Here is a 14,165-nt window from a genome sequence, read left to right on the forward strand (position 1 = left end):
ATACGTAGGTACTCACGAAAACCTTCCAAGGGAATAATTATATGTGGAATGGATATCAATTAGTTTACCTGAATATATGAACTAATTTGAAGGGACTTTAAAGTAAAATTGTAGCTATTGAATGTTTCTTCAAATAAGTCTGAGACCATCAACAATAGTAGATGCTCTATTCACTCGAAGAGAATGTTTGGAAAATTTATTTTTGGGAAGTCTAAGAATACGCCCACTTAGTTTTTAAAATCAAATCTGTACATCTAACTGATTAGGTATGAGGAAGGAGAGACACTTTTTTGAACGCTAATGATAGAAACCTCAATTAAAGAAGCTGTATCCCTGCGAAGAAAACCTATAACTTGTTAAACACCCACTGTTTAGCAGTCATTTAATTTTAATAACAAAGCCACCCATTTACAAAGGATCCAGATTCAAGGAATCCAGGTCTTTACTATCCCTATTGTCACCTTTCTAAAAGACGAGTTAACCAACGAGTGTGATGGCCCAAGCCTCCAGATCTCACCTCAGAGACCGTGGATATACTAGAATAGATAATGTCCCTTACCTGTCAACAAAACTGTTCACAGTGGCTACCAATTTTTGACAGTGTTAAAACCCGGTGACTTAAATCCAAAATTAAACTAAACTCTACAAGGAACCAAACGACTAAAGTGTTGTCGTCAAAATATGTTTCAAATAATAGAAAACACAAGGATGTTCTCTTTAACGTATAGGATCTGACAAGTGAGTTTTCCTTAAGTAATATTTAATCATGTTTGTTCCTGCAGTCACCACGCAATTCGCAATACGTCATCGAATCGTACTATCCTATATTTCAGGTCGAAATTACTTTGCAGAACACCTCAAGACAACTACAAACAGTTTGGTAAACTGGCACTTTTTACGCTCAGTAGCTCTGTGTTTTCTTCGTAGATATTTTACCCTTAAAAGTCTGATTTAGGTACATTGATTTGTTTTTAAAGTTTTGTTTAATCGATTAAATTTATTCAGTGACAGTCATGCAGCGAAGTTTTGAACATTAATACATCTAATTTTGGTGCGAACATATTGACCAACGCAAATGATACTAACATATATGTATAAGCCTGCCTATCTATATATATTACTAAATATATTATCTAAGACGACATCCATGACTAAGTTAGTTTTTGAATTGATAATGTAAATGTATTCGCTAATAAGTGTAAATGTATCAAATGATTGACTTTTTTCAAAACACAGGTGATCTCGACACGTCTGAAAGAGGAGACGAGCGACTGAAAAAACAAGCGATTTTAGACGAAAAGATTAAAAAATTCCTAGCGGTGAGGACATGTGCAGTTTCAGGTGGCAGTGTGCTTGATGTGGCATGGCAGCGCTCTCTTCGCCGGTCTGGATTAATGTGTATTCTTCTTCTTCTCGAACAACCAGAGGCAGGCAAACCTTGAACAGCGCCTCAGTACTTTCCAAATGCCATACTATACGAAATTAAATTAAGCTATTCCAGCGTAACAAACAATCAATTGTACAAACTGAATGGTCGATCCAGCAGTTGTGTTCACACTAGTTGATTTGATTTGTCCAAGGTTTAAAACAATTAACCTCTTACAAGTCGCAGGTTGCAGGCTATTTGATTTTGGGTATGTGCAAAGTCATTTCACATCATAATATATGTGAATAATATTGGTTTCTATTTAAAGCACTCAAATTGAATAATGAAGATTTTCAGTTTGAATAATCCATATAGTTTACCTTTTTGACAGTTTCTAGAAGCTACAGCTTATACATTGTCAAACACATTAATCCAGGGCCGAGCTAACTCTTGTTTCCTAGATTTAGGTCTTCTCTGATTCGTTTTTACTTGCCTAAACGATTGATGTTGGTAAAATATACATTTTTAAATATTTTCAGTCTAACTACAGTGCTACCAACAACAATAGTTGATTTGTATTTCCTCAATAATTGGGCATTTCTTTGCTTCTGAATTATCACTATACATTAGGCCTATAAAGACACGGAATTAATTAATACTGTACTGTCCGAAATCTGATGTAAATGTTGATTCGATATTGGTTATTAGTTTATGTTTTCATGAAAGCACAATGTTAAATTAAAATAATGTTTCGTTAAACTATTTTGGCTTTGAAACATGACCTCAGCAAGTTGCAGCCAATTGTAAAGAACTATTGGACACTATCCGATGAAATGTCTTTTACCAATTAGTTCATATGAAGATTTCGACCTCAAATTTAGAGTCGCCTAAACAACTCTATAAATCATCATCAATCACATACGTATAAATAGAAAAAAGATTAAATTACATGATAGGCCTAATTTATTTTCGTATGTGATTGTAAAACATCATTGCTTAAGTAGCATAGGTAATAGGTAATATTGTCCACTTTGCGTTTTTTATGTTTACATCACACATGAACAACACTATGGTCATTGTACCATATTTGCCATATTTGTACCATATATTGCTTGTAGTTCGTTCATTTTCATTGGCATATTTTGAACATAGTCTTTTTGGCGATTACACAGTTTACCAACGTTTATAAAATAGAAGTTTCCAACAATAGTAAACGTAAGACCGATCGAGACAAAATTTTATTGCAGCCCTGCAATCGATATCATAGACAGAAAGTTAAAAAAAAAACATAATTTTCTTTTATCTTATTTTCTAAAGAGGTTGTTGGTTTCTTTTATCTATACATTTACCCGTTCAAATAGGCCCGCTTCTGTTTGCGAACAGTATCTAGCAAAGCAAGGGGGTGATCCGGTACAGTACAAGATAAAATATAAACACTACCCTTATACAATACGGTACACTAATAACATTTTAAATGTAATTCGAACTAACAAAAACAAAGAAATGCCCAATTGATCGTTGCAACTTGAACTTTGACTTGCCTTTCCTTCGGTGTTCTTTATATGTGTTTGGTTGTTGTGTTTCCTTTTGTCTCTTTGTCCCATCCTTTACCCGTTCTCTTACAACGAATGACTTCTCCCTCGGTATGGATGGAGTCGTCAACGGGTGGCACCCAAGGGACACCCCTCGGGAGGTCAAAGTCACCCTTATCGACACCCGAAGACGCAAGAAGACAGTCAGGTTCGACGGTCCTCAAACCAAGGACTCGGGCATTGACACATCCAGCACGTTCACATCCAGTGAGGATTCGAACAGCGCGCCCAAGGTATACTGTAGTGGCGTAGATAGCTCTGCTAGCGTATTGCTGCACTTGTAACGCTGAACATTGTGTAGAATCATAGCATGGGAGGTTCGGTAGCTGATTTTAAAGTGTACAGTTAATAAAATCATAGACTAAGACAAGTAGACTTATCATACCATTGTAAATTTTGAAGCTCGTTTAGTCTAGTTGATGTCCGGTGACACTGATCGCTAGTGTCGCCAAAAATTTTTTTCTATCAGTTTAGGGTTACTGTTTGGTTTTATAACTAGGGTACCAGTTATTGTTTTGTAAGAAAATAAAACTCTTCAGTGCTTTCTACAACTTACTTATATTTTATACATGAAAAATCTCAATAACAAAAATCGAACATTCTTTCTCCACTTAAAAACATCAATTCAACTCTACCAATTATTATTCACCTTGATAACCAAAATATCCAAAACGTAAACATAAACAAAACTATTAAATCAGCTGATAGCTCACAACTACACGCCCCCGTGCCACCCGTGTTATAAAAACAGATAATAAGAAAACTGGATGATGTTGTTCAACACTCCAACGATAGGTACTACGGCCGCCTTTTAAGGTGGCCGTGTAGGTACTCAGGTAGTAAAAGAGGTACATTTTAAAGGCATTGATGAAACCTAAATTTCAAAGGTTATAAACATTGTTTGAAGATTTTGTAGTTATTACCTTTTTTCTTTTAAATCTTCCAGGGTATATTTTCAAAAACTCTAATTGACTGTTCAGGTGTTTAGCTCATTGAGGTTTTATGATCGTAAAGGAAATGACTAAACTGTCCGAAAAGAAAAACGTTAAAAACAATATATCATATTATTATGATACAGTAAAACTTGTGGTCATCGTTTAAGGTCATTAAACAAATAATAATATAGGCATTTGGGACATCAAAATGAAGCTTAGAGTGTGTAGATCCGACGAGAAGTTTTGGTATGAACGAATTTCTTAGGGCTGTGCTTTATACGCAGGTTTTCTAAGTGCTTCGCCTTACATGCTTAAAAAGCTTACATTATCTATATATTAATAGGCAAGCATGTTTCTTTAAAACCTTTTTTCTCGGCTCGTGTATCGTAGGGAAAATATGTAGAATCCCTTTATAAATTAAAATAGGCTCAAAAATGAGCGCAAAAAAATGAATTTTAAATTTTAAAAAATTAACATGGGTCTTATGGGTTGATGGTGATGAAATAACAACAAAAAATAAAGAGAAAATCTAATCAAATGTAAGAAATTTCAATCACATGTTTTATTTACAGCGTGGGGTAAAAATAGAGAAGAGTTTAGTAGAATATTGCTCATAGTTTTATTTGTGATTGCTATATTAAGTTCCAGGAAAAGAGGCTTGAAAAAAGTAAGAATTAGGGTAAAACATATTTCTTTTTATGAAACATCAATACAGTAATTGATTTTATCACTACACTACGGTATGTTAGATTAATTTTGGGCGTTGGCTTCAGATATAAGTAGGGTTTTGAAAGTAGGTCTAAACTTTTCAATAAGTTTATCTTTTGAATTTCATAGAGGTACAGTATTTTTAACACACATCAGCAGCGATGACACACTGTTCTTGGGTGCACCCCCAATAAAATTTAAGAAAAATAGTTTTTCTACACTAAGTGAGAAAATTGATTTTTCTTTTTAAGTAATGAGTTACTATTTCTAGAACACATAGAAACAACAGCATTATTCTCTCTTGTGTCCTCTTCCCGTTTCGAAGCAGAGGTATAGCAATTCGTTAGCATAGGATTGAAAAGAATCGCTCTTGTTCTTATTTATAAGGATTTAGTCGGTATATTCTCACTAGTCTGTCTTTGTTTGCCACTTTAGAATATTTCCATCATATTATAAACTGATGAAATCACTTTGATAGAGCCAACATAAATTCGGAAATTGGTCCATCGATTTTCTATGGTTAACTTCTTAGAACCATCACATTTGGGATACTAAAGTAAGCGTCCCATCTGAATATGGACCAAATGTAGCTAAATTTTTATTTAAATTGAACATAGTGGATTGACTCACTCACAGGTTGCGCTACCATCAACATTCTATTTTACTCCTTAGTCTTTGATATTAAGTTAGTTTATGTGCATACATACGTATCCTTCCCCGGTCCGGTTATCTCTGAGTCTGGGTGTTAATTACGCATCTACATCTTCTTTTGTCCCTCCATAAATCGTCTTCCTCAACATACTGCCACTGCTACTGCACTCCTCTCGCTTCCACATCTCTTCCCACCTCGTCAATCCACCTTGTTCTAGGTCTTCCTCTTGGTCTTCTTCCGTTCATGTGAAGCTCATACTTCATTGGGGGGGGGGGGGGGGGGGATTCTATTATTTTCCATTCTATTTCAATCTCGACTTCTCTACTCGTTCTCTCATACTTTCTTCAACTATTCCTCTTTTAACTCTTCATTCATAATTCTATCCACTCTTGTTTTCCCTTTAGCCTCTTATAAATTTCATTTCCTCCACCTGAACTCTACCCCATACCCTCTCTGTTATATTCAAAATGTCTGCACTATAGGTAACTACCGGTATATAATAAGTTATATACATGCCACCTTTTGAAGTCTTTCGTATATCTTTATCCCTGACTAGATGTAACACTGATAAAATCCCGCACCTTTCCCCAGTCTAGCCGTTACCTCTTGTGCCATTCTACCATCGTTCGATAGCACCAAAATATGTAAATTGTTCAACTAACTTGCGGTTCTTCCTATACTTTTAAAGGTTTTTCCAACTCTTGATCCCTTAACGATTAAATAATTGACAAAAAGATGTAATTTAATTACAATACTAGGTTATGTTACCTGTTGTATCGCCCAGTGGTTCTGTTCTTGTAGTTGGACTCCCATGGTTTCGAAGACTTTATGCCTTCATTGTTAAGTGTACGTGGATATTAAATGTCAGTAATCCTCTTCAACCTGGACGGTGTGAAGATTCGTCGTACGAAACACGTAAAAGGGTAACATTAAAAATGTATAGGATGACTTGGTGGTATCAGGTAAAAATTTTACCTGGTTATTTTACCGTAAAATAACCTATTATTGTAACAATCTAGAGATTCAGAGGCTACGACACCATGAAATTGTAATTTAAGCGTAGTTTGAATAAACAAAAAATAATAATTTGCATCGTCATACTTTGTCACTGGCTTCAATTTTTTGTTTTTACTGGCTGCTTCAAGATGGGAATTAGATGTCACATCAATAGTGAAAGGGACTGGACTTTTTTACGTCCTACACTCATTCGAATGAATATATCGATCGGTATATCGATTGTTCCATTCGATATATCAGGTTTTGTTAGTTAGGTTAAAACCTAACCTAACTAACCGAATGAAATAATCGATGTTTCGAATAATCTAAACATCGATATTTTTTATTTAGTAAGTGCAGCCATAGTGAAATGTACTACCTTATATTGCCACAAGTTAACTGTGTTATTTCCAGGCAATTTTGTTCTTTGATGCGGTTTTGTATTTGAAACCTTAATGTTACTCAAAAGAAGGAGTATAAATTGTCGGAGGAAATCTGAAACGATTATACACAATGTTCAGCCCTAGTTAGAACACTTGTAGATAGCGCCACATGACGGTAGATTACACCATGCCATGCTATACAGTTTACGCTGCTTCCCTGGAGTAATTATTAGAAGCTATCGTTACTCGTATTAATTATGTGTGTTTAATAAAAACTATTCCAGTGATTGTTTTAGGCTTCATACTGTTAACTAGCAGAGTACCCATCCTTCGTACGGGGTAGGCATACAAGTGTAAAATACTTATTGCAATTATACTTTAACCTAGCGTTTGCAATGGGGGAGGACACAGTTTGATAAAATTTGCTACTTTAAATTTACGGTATACTTTAGTATTACACATGTACCATAGCCATAATGTTCTACCACTTCACCAAAACAATAGAGAAAAATAAATCATTAAAAACTTGCAAAATGTCAAAAATTATTCATGCAATTAAAAACATAAACATAACTGTAAACAATCCTACTTTGGCAGTTCTCATTGCCTATAACAGTTTTTTTTTTGCTGCTTAGTTCAAATTAGCTGTTTTCATAAATGAAAAAATAATAGTGCTGCACCATGTTGGTAAATCTTATAACTTTTTAATACTTTTGCATATCATAGAACCAATTTTTTAGTTGAAACAGCTGACTAAATTATTTAATTCCCTTTAAATATGAACTAGAGGTCGTCCAGCGGTCGAAAACTCGACCAAAAATATGTAAATGAAATTAAATGAAAAAATTAAAATTATATGAAATGAAAAATTATATATTTATTCAGACAAAGTTAGGGCCACATGGCCGTTTCTTACACTATGTAATGTACAGTGTAAACCCCGGTGGGGCACACGGGAGGGACTAAGGCTAACATATCTTGTAGTGTCAGCGTTTGCCGCTAGAACTGCTAAGTTGAAATAATTTAAATTATTATTATTATTATTTTTTTTTTTTATAAAATTAACTTTTTAATTATAAAATATTGTTTCAAATTATAAAATAAATTTTTAATTTTTAAAATTAAACTGTCATAACATAACTTAACCAACCAGACTTGCTGATAATATAAAAACTAGCCTATATAAGATAAAAATCTAATTAATAATTACTTATAATTTTTAATTAATTATAAAATTAATTTTAAAATTTAGTATTATAAAATTAAACTGTCATAACCTAACCTAACCAACCAAACTTGCTGATATGAAAAATTTGTTGACAAAAAGTTAGTGCTGCCAGCGGGATTCGAACCCGGGACCTCCTGAACATCAATCCGAAACGCTACCAACCATGCCACGAACGCCGCTGAAATCTCATCGTTTCGTTACGGTAATCGTGTCGCCTCAAGAGAAGACATTAGCCACTAGAGATATGACGTCACTACACCTTTAGCCTTAGTCCCTTCCGTGTGCCCATTCCGTGTAAACCCCACACTGTAAATAAAACATGTGATAGGAATTTGTTTTGATTTTCTGTTTATATTTTGTTGTTATTTCGTCACCAACATGGCAACCCGTAACTACCATGTTATTTTTTTTTAAGTTTTCAAATTCATTTTTTGTGCTTATTTTTGAGCCTATTTTAATTTATAAAGGGATTCTGCACATCTACAGGAAAATATCTTTCCAACAGTATGCGTAGATTTTCCCTGCGATGCACACGAGCTGAGAAAAAATGTTTTAAAGAAACATGCTTGCCTATTAATATATAGATAGATACTCATAAGGTTAACATGGGGAACTACAGAGCCACTGGGGCGAAGCCCGAAAGGATTTTTGAGATAAGACTATGCCTATATATGTTAATCGGGAATGTGAGCTATCATAATTCCAAATTTCAGCCCAATCCGTCCATTAGTTAATGCGTGATTGAGCAACACATAAACAAACAAACAAGTACACAAACTTTCACATTTATAATATTAGTAAGATATGGTGATATAAGGTTAATAAAATGCTCTCCCAAAAACAATTTGAATCTAAAACTCTGTAAAACTTGATTTTTGTCTGCTAATAATCTAAGTAGATTTTAATGAAAGTATAAGAAAGCATACACAAAGTAGGCATACCATATTACCAATTGAGATGTTGGCGAAACTGGGTGTATTAAACCAAAATATTGATAATGTAGTACAGAATAGAGTGAGATGATCAGAGATTCCCCAAGGTAGATTTGTTATGAACTATAGAAAGTTTGAAGTAAAAGTTTTAAAAATGGTGGGTGAATTTTAACGGTTTAAGATAAAACGAAACGACGTGGTGGTTCATTTATTTTACAACAATTGCACACATTTTCAGAAAAATATGAAATTAAAAATGCGATATGTAATTGTATTATTTTGTACATGTTTATCCACGAATATTGGAACCAAAATTACATGGATCACAAAAATAAATAAATTACGTTACTGTCCCGAAAGTAAACAGGGTTGTCTTATTATAAAAATGTATCTGTCAACGTCCACATTACATGGCGAGATTTTTAATTTATTAAAATGGTCAGATTTTGTGAGATTAAGATCCGGGTCAGTGACGTCATTATTATATTTAGGGTCCGTACCGTTTCTGTTTCAATGCATCTAATGACAATAACCAAAGAATACTCTCAGGGTATGAAAATTGCCTGGAGCAAATCTTGGTCTCCTAGTATTACCTAAATGAATTTTGAAGATACTACTTTATCTATTTAAAACCCACATTTTCCTAATTACTTCGCGTATTAATTTTACTGTTGTATATTACCAAGTATACTGTGTGAATTACATTTACTCTGTGTATTAATACTCCTCATTAATCCGTTCGTACAATATATTTCGATAAACATTTCTAATTGACAGGTTAACAGAAACTTTATGGTTGGCAACCACTTAGTTGGACCTACATATTTATTTTTCTGTACAGCACTCCAAACTACTCATTGAGTAATAATATAAACATATAAGAACAATGTGTATTTGGTCACTTTGCTAACATTTATTTAATAAGCAAATTTGCGCGTTTTTATTGCTTGGTTGTTTGGTGAGCGGAGGCGGTGCAAGTCTGGTTACACTACAGAGCGCCCAATTAGGGCTGGATAAAGATCACCAAGACTCTCATGTTAATCACGTGCATCTTGTGGAATATATCACTAGTCTTGTGATGAACAGTATCACTAGCTTTAATGAAAACCAATGATTGACATAGCTATTTTATTTATAAATCTGTGAAAGATTACTGAATTAAGTAATGGACAAACCTAACATATTATGATATGAATGTATTTAATTTGCTGTCCGTGAAAATTAAGTAGTTGCTTATTGGGTGTATTAGACCAGTTCTAGCGTAGTTTTCATTGGAAGAACGGCAATTTGATTCACTGTAGGCTAAATTAAAAATGCTTCCGTAGTAGGACAAACCTAATATTATGATATGAATGTATTTAATTTGTTTTCGGTGAAAATTAAGTAGTTGCTTATTGGGTGTATTAGACCAGTTCTAGCGTAGTTTTCATTGGAAGAAGTAAGGCAATTTGATTTACTGTAGGCTAAATTAAAAATGCTTCCGTAGTAAAATGCAGCTTTGTTTGTGCATCTGACCAAAGCGCTTTTTGTAAAATGTTATTTGTTATGTGTAGATATGTAATATAGTAAAAGGCACCAATTGACAGACAAGTCACTTGGCCGTCAGACGGGATTGGCGAGCAAAAGGCTTGTCGGATAAGAAGTTTGTCGTATTTATTTAATTTACAATTACAGTTAACTGGCTTGAAAGGAACTTGTCAGGCAAAAGGTGGCACCATATTAAAATGTACATGATATTGCTTTGAATATATCTCTCTCTCATTCATAATAATGATTTGGTAAGCATAATCATCACAGGTGTTAATTTATACTTAATATTGGTCTCCTTAAACGTTCCAATCGTGCTATTTTTTCATATTGTACACTTAATGTTTGTTTAAGTTTCACAACTCGTAAACTGTTGTCGTCTGTTCAAATTCAGTCATTACAGAGCCAACAATTGCCTTCAAATAACTAATACGTATCGGTACCCAAACAATGTTAACTAAATTGCATGAGATTCTATATCTAAATTAGTAAATGAAGTTTGAGTTGAAGATAAACCCAGTAATACTGCACATCGATATTACTAACATCATTTTTAACAATTGTATTTTCTGGAAGGACGTATTAAAATGTATGTAAATGTAATTAACACCTATTTTATTTTACGTTATCATTCAAGCGAGGAAAGTTCATTTTGAAGACTCCACAGTTTGTGATTAAATTTAACATTAGGTTGATAAGCCACAATGTTTGTAAAAACTAGCCTGATCAGCTGTTTTCAACAAACAAAAACCTCAGAGAGAGAGATCAGGTTGGCCTTAGTTCAGAGAACTGTTGCCAACTTAAATAAAAAGCATAGAACTGGAGCACTGAATAATCAAACTAATCCATAATATTTTTTTGGATTATAATGCATAAATTACGTAACAGAAATATAAGTTTTAATGTTCATACGTAAAACAATACCAGAATGAAAATAACAAACATAATAATAAGAATAATGTAAATGCAGGGCGTTTCGGTAATGAATTGGAAGTTTTAACTAGTTGTAATTTGGTTTACACTAAACTTACTTCATATAGGCCTACGATACATACATTACATTATACTATGCGACATAATGTGAAAAAACATGTCATACAATTCCGGTCAATACCACTCCAATCTACTTTCTCCCTTTGCTCATCGTCAGGCATATACAACAGTATTGTATCAATTTATACGTGAAGATGTACCATGTAAGGATAATAATAAACAAACAAAACAAACTGCTTGTGTTGCCCATTAATTTGACTATTTTACCATCTAAAACGTTTGGTACAATAGAGATCTTAAAGGGTAAAACACCGATACTACTTTTAAACACCCTTGGCTGAGTGGTTACAATACTCTCCTAACATTCAGGAAATCACCTGTTCGATCCGTTTTGATCATAACTGAGCGCAGCTGATCATCGGTCTTTTAAATGGTCCTGTATTAACAATCAGCTGATCTTATTCAGTACCAAGCTGCACAGGTCATCTCAATTCCATTCTACACTTATGTTGAATTCTTATTCACCTACGCACCTAGGTGGGTTGTAGCCACAAAAGTAATGATTTGTGCTCTGCTCACAATGAAGTAAAATTAAAATATCCTAAATGCATCTGATGATTTGTTCACAAAGTGCGAAACTGCCTTCTAAGCAGGATTGCTCAAATTACCCATTTCCCCTGAAAGCATGTGCCTTTTAAGACTTATTGTAAAATATATCAGGAGCTTGAAAAAATAAGTCAGTTGTAGATTTTAAGTCTATCAATTGTGTATAAATATTTGTACCCACGTAGGTTTATGTGGTTTGTTCAAGATAAGTAGAAAAGTCTTTTGTTAGGGAATTATATCAGGCTATGTCTGTTATTTACCATCTTTGTGTAGCTTATTATCAGTTGTCAAGTTCATTCAAAGATGTAAAAATACTCTGAATCTCGGGAGATTGATTTTGGATACGACAAGTAGACTTGACTTATTTGTAAAATCCGGAAGCCTATGTTAATGTTTGTTAGATGTTCGGAAACTTTTGAGTGGATTGGTCAGTTTAAGTTTTTTTTTTGGGGGGGGGGATTTTTTCGTTTATTTTTTACCCTACAACATTAGAAAACGAGCAATAGTTTGTGAGTAATCACCTTAGTTCGTTCAAAGTAATTTTGTGTTGGTGGAGTAACAGAAAACAAATGGTATACATAAAAAATGTACTCGTCATGTACCTGATGTCAACATAACCTCTTCAGTTGGTCTACAAGGTTAAGTAATCCATAAGGAATTATGTTTAACTGTAGTTAGTTGGTTAAATAATTGAAACCATTACAACGAATGAATATTCTTACAATATTTGATAAGGAGTCTCACTGGTCCGATCCCCTATTCCTCTCCCCCGGTCCGTTCCAGCTTTCCTATTCCCAGCATGCGCATGGGCATCGTAATATCTGTACTACTGTATTTACTGTTCGCATTCCCTGTTATAGCTTACTTCTTACTTGCTGTTTGGCTTATACTTGTGTAACTCATGTTAGATGTACTGTGTATTATATAAGTGAATAGTTTTAAATCAGTATTTAAGCTTGTCCTATAATATTAGTCGTTTTGAGGTTAGTTTGTTAATTTTTAAGAAATATAGTTACTTGACATTATGTACTTTGGCTTTAAATTAATAAAAATAAAAAAGCTGCTTTAAGTATTACTGAGGGTTAGATTTCCAAAGATTTTGGCAAAGTATATTTTGTTGTTTGAAGATTATTTTTAATGCCAATTGTTAAGGGTAGTCAAATTTGGAAACTTCATTTGTATTCTAGATAACAAAGTCGATGCATAATTTATTTTTAGTCATTTTAATTTTTATACTGTAGAATTTAACTAAGTCGTGGGTCTTTCTTGTCTGGGTTTTATTGCAATGTATTAACTTTGATATGGTCAAAGCTATTATGGTGTTTTAACATTTTAAAATGCCTTAGTTAAACTAATTTCAAGAACTCTTAATCACTTGCGAAGCCAATAACCATAATACATAAACAATCGTAATTGAGTGAATCAACTTTTGTCGTAATTATTATGTATATGCGAAATGCGATGGATTTATGAACTGCATTTTTATGTACCGGTATTCATCTAAATCTTAAAACAAGTAATTAAATTAAAAATGTGCATACATATTTACATTCAAAACAGATGAAAACTCTTTAACACAATAGAATTTAAGCTAGATACTTAATTACTTTCATACTTTTTGGCAATACAAAATAAATTTTAAATATTCAAATAAATTATGATATCTAATTAAATGAAAAGCTCTGGTAGGCTATTAAGTATGACTATGAGGTAATATAAATCTAATCAGGTGTTTTACATTAGGCTTATTTGAATTGGCAAATGTCACCTATTGAACATTTTTTATGTAACACATCAAAGATAAGTTTAAATATTATTCTAGCATCAGCATCATTAGCATAAATTGTTGTGTATATTCATAATTATTTATTATTATCCATTAATTATTATTGGAATTTGTATCCTACGATTTGAAAACCATCCTCGCAAACAAGCTGTTGCGTTTTGTCATGCAAAACGTTGAACCTGATTGCATTCTAAATATTTTAAATAATAATTTAATAAATAAATGTTAAAAATAATTTCGAACATCATTCAACGAATCAAATCGTGAAGGAATAATATGTTGGACATTTGATTGATAACTGGCCATATCATTAAATTGCAATATAAATATGCTCCAAAAAGAGGCTTAAATCAAATGCATACAAGAGACAATTTTTATGCTTTTAAAGACTAACTCCCCTAATACAATAAGATGTACTATATGATTATATTCTAATTTTCCAACTATTCATTTTTGAAGGA

The 14,165-nt window shown here is 33.1% G+C and overlaps 1 protein-coding gene across 6 annotated transcripts in view; it reads left to right on the top strand.

Annotated features, from left to right (window-relative positions):
• Positions 1 to 14,165, top strand: part of LOC128991424 (regulating synaptic membrane exocytosis protein 2-like) — a 90,632-nt gene that overhangs the window by 21,625 nt on the left and 54,842 nt on the right. For 4 of the 6 annotated variants that reach the window (XR_008490640.1, XR_008490642.1, XR_008490641.1 and 1 more), the window contains exon 4: positions 3,022 to 3,191. The exons of 1 other annotated variant lie outside the window; for it this stretch is intronic. Coding sequence is in view for 1 of the 5 variants with exons in the window: in XM_054414286.1 (XP_054270261.1) it covers positions 3,022 to 3,191 (170 nt within the window). In the remaining 4 variants the exon portion in view is untranslated. Of the gene's footprint in view, positions 1 to 1,236; positions 1,320 to 3,021; positions 3,192 to 14,165 lie in introns of all 6 variants that reach the window. One more of the 6 variants, XR_008490643.1, reaches the window with a different exon arrangement.

This window comes from Macrosteles quadrilineatus, unplaced genomic scaffold (genome assembly GCF_028750875.1).
Source record: "Macrosteles quadrilineatus isolate MER2022 unplaced genomic scaffold, UCM_ALF_1.0 Scaffold_4__1_contigs__length_99947679, whole genome shotgun sequence".
Taxonomy (NCBI): Eukaryota; Metazoa; Arthropoda; class Insecta; order Hemiptera; family Cicadellidae; genus Macrosteles; species Macrosteles quadrilineatus.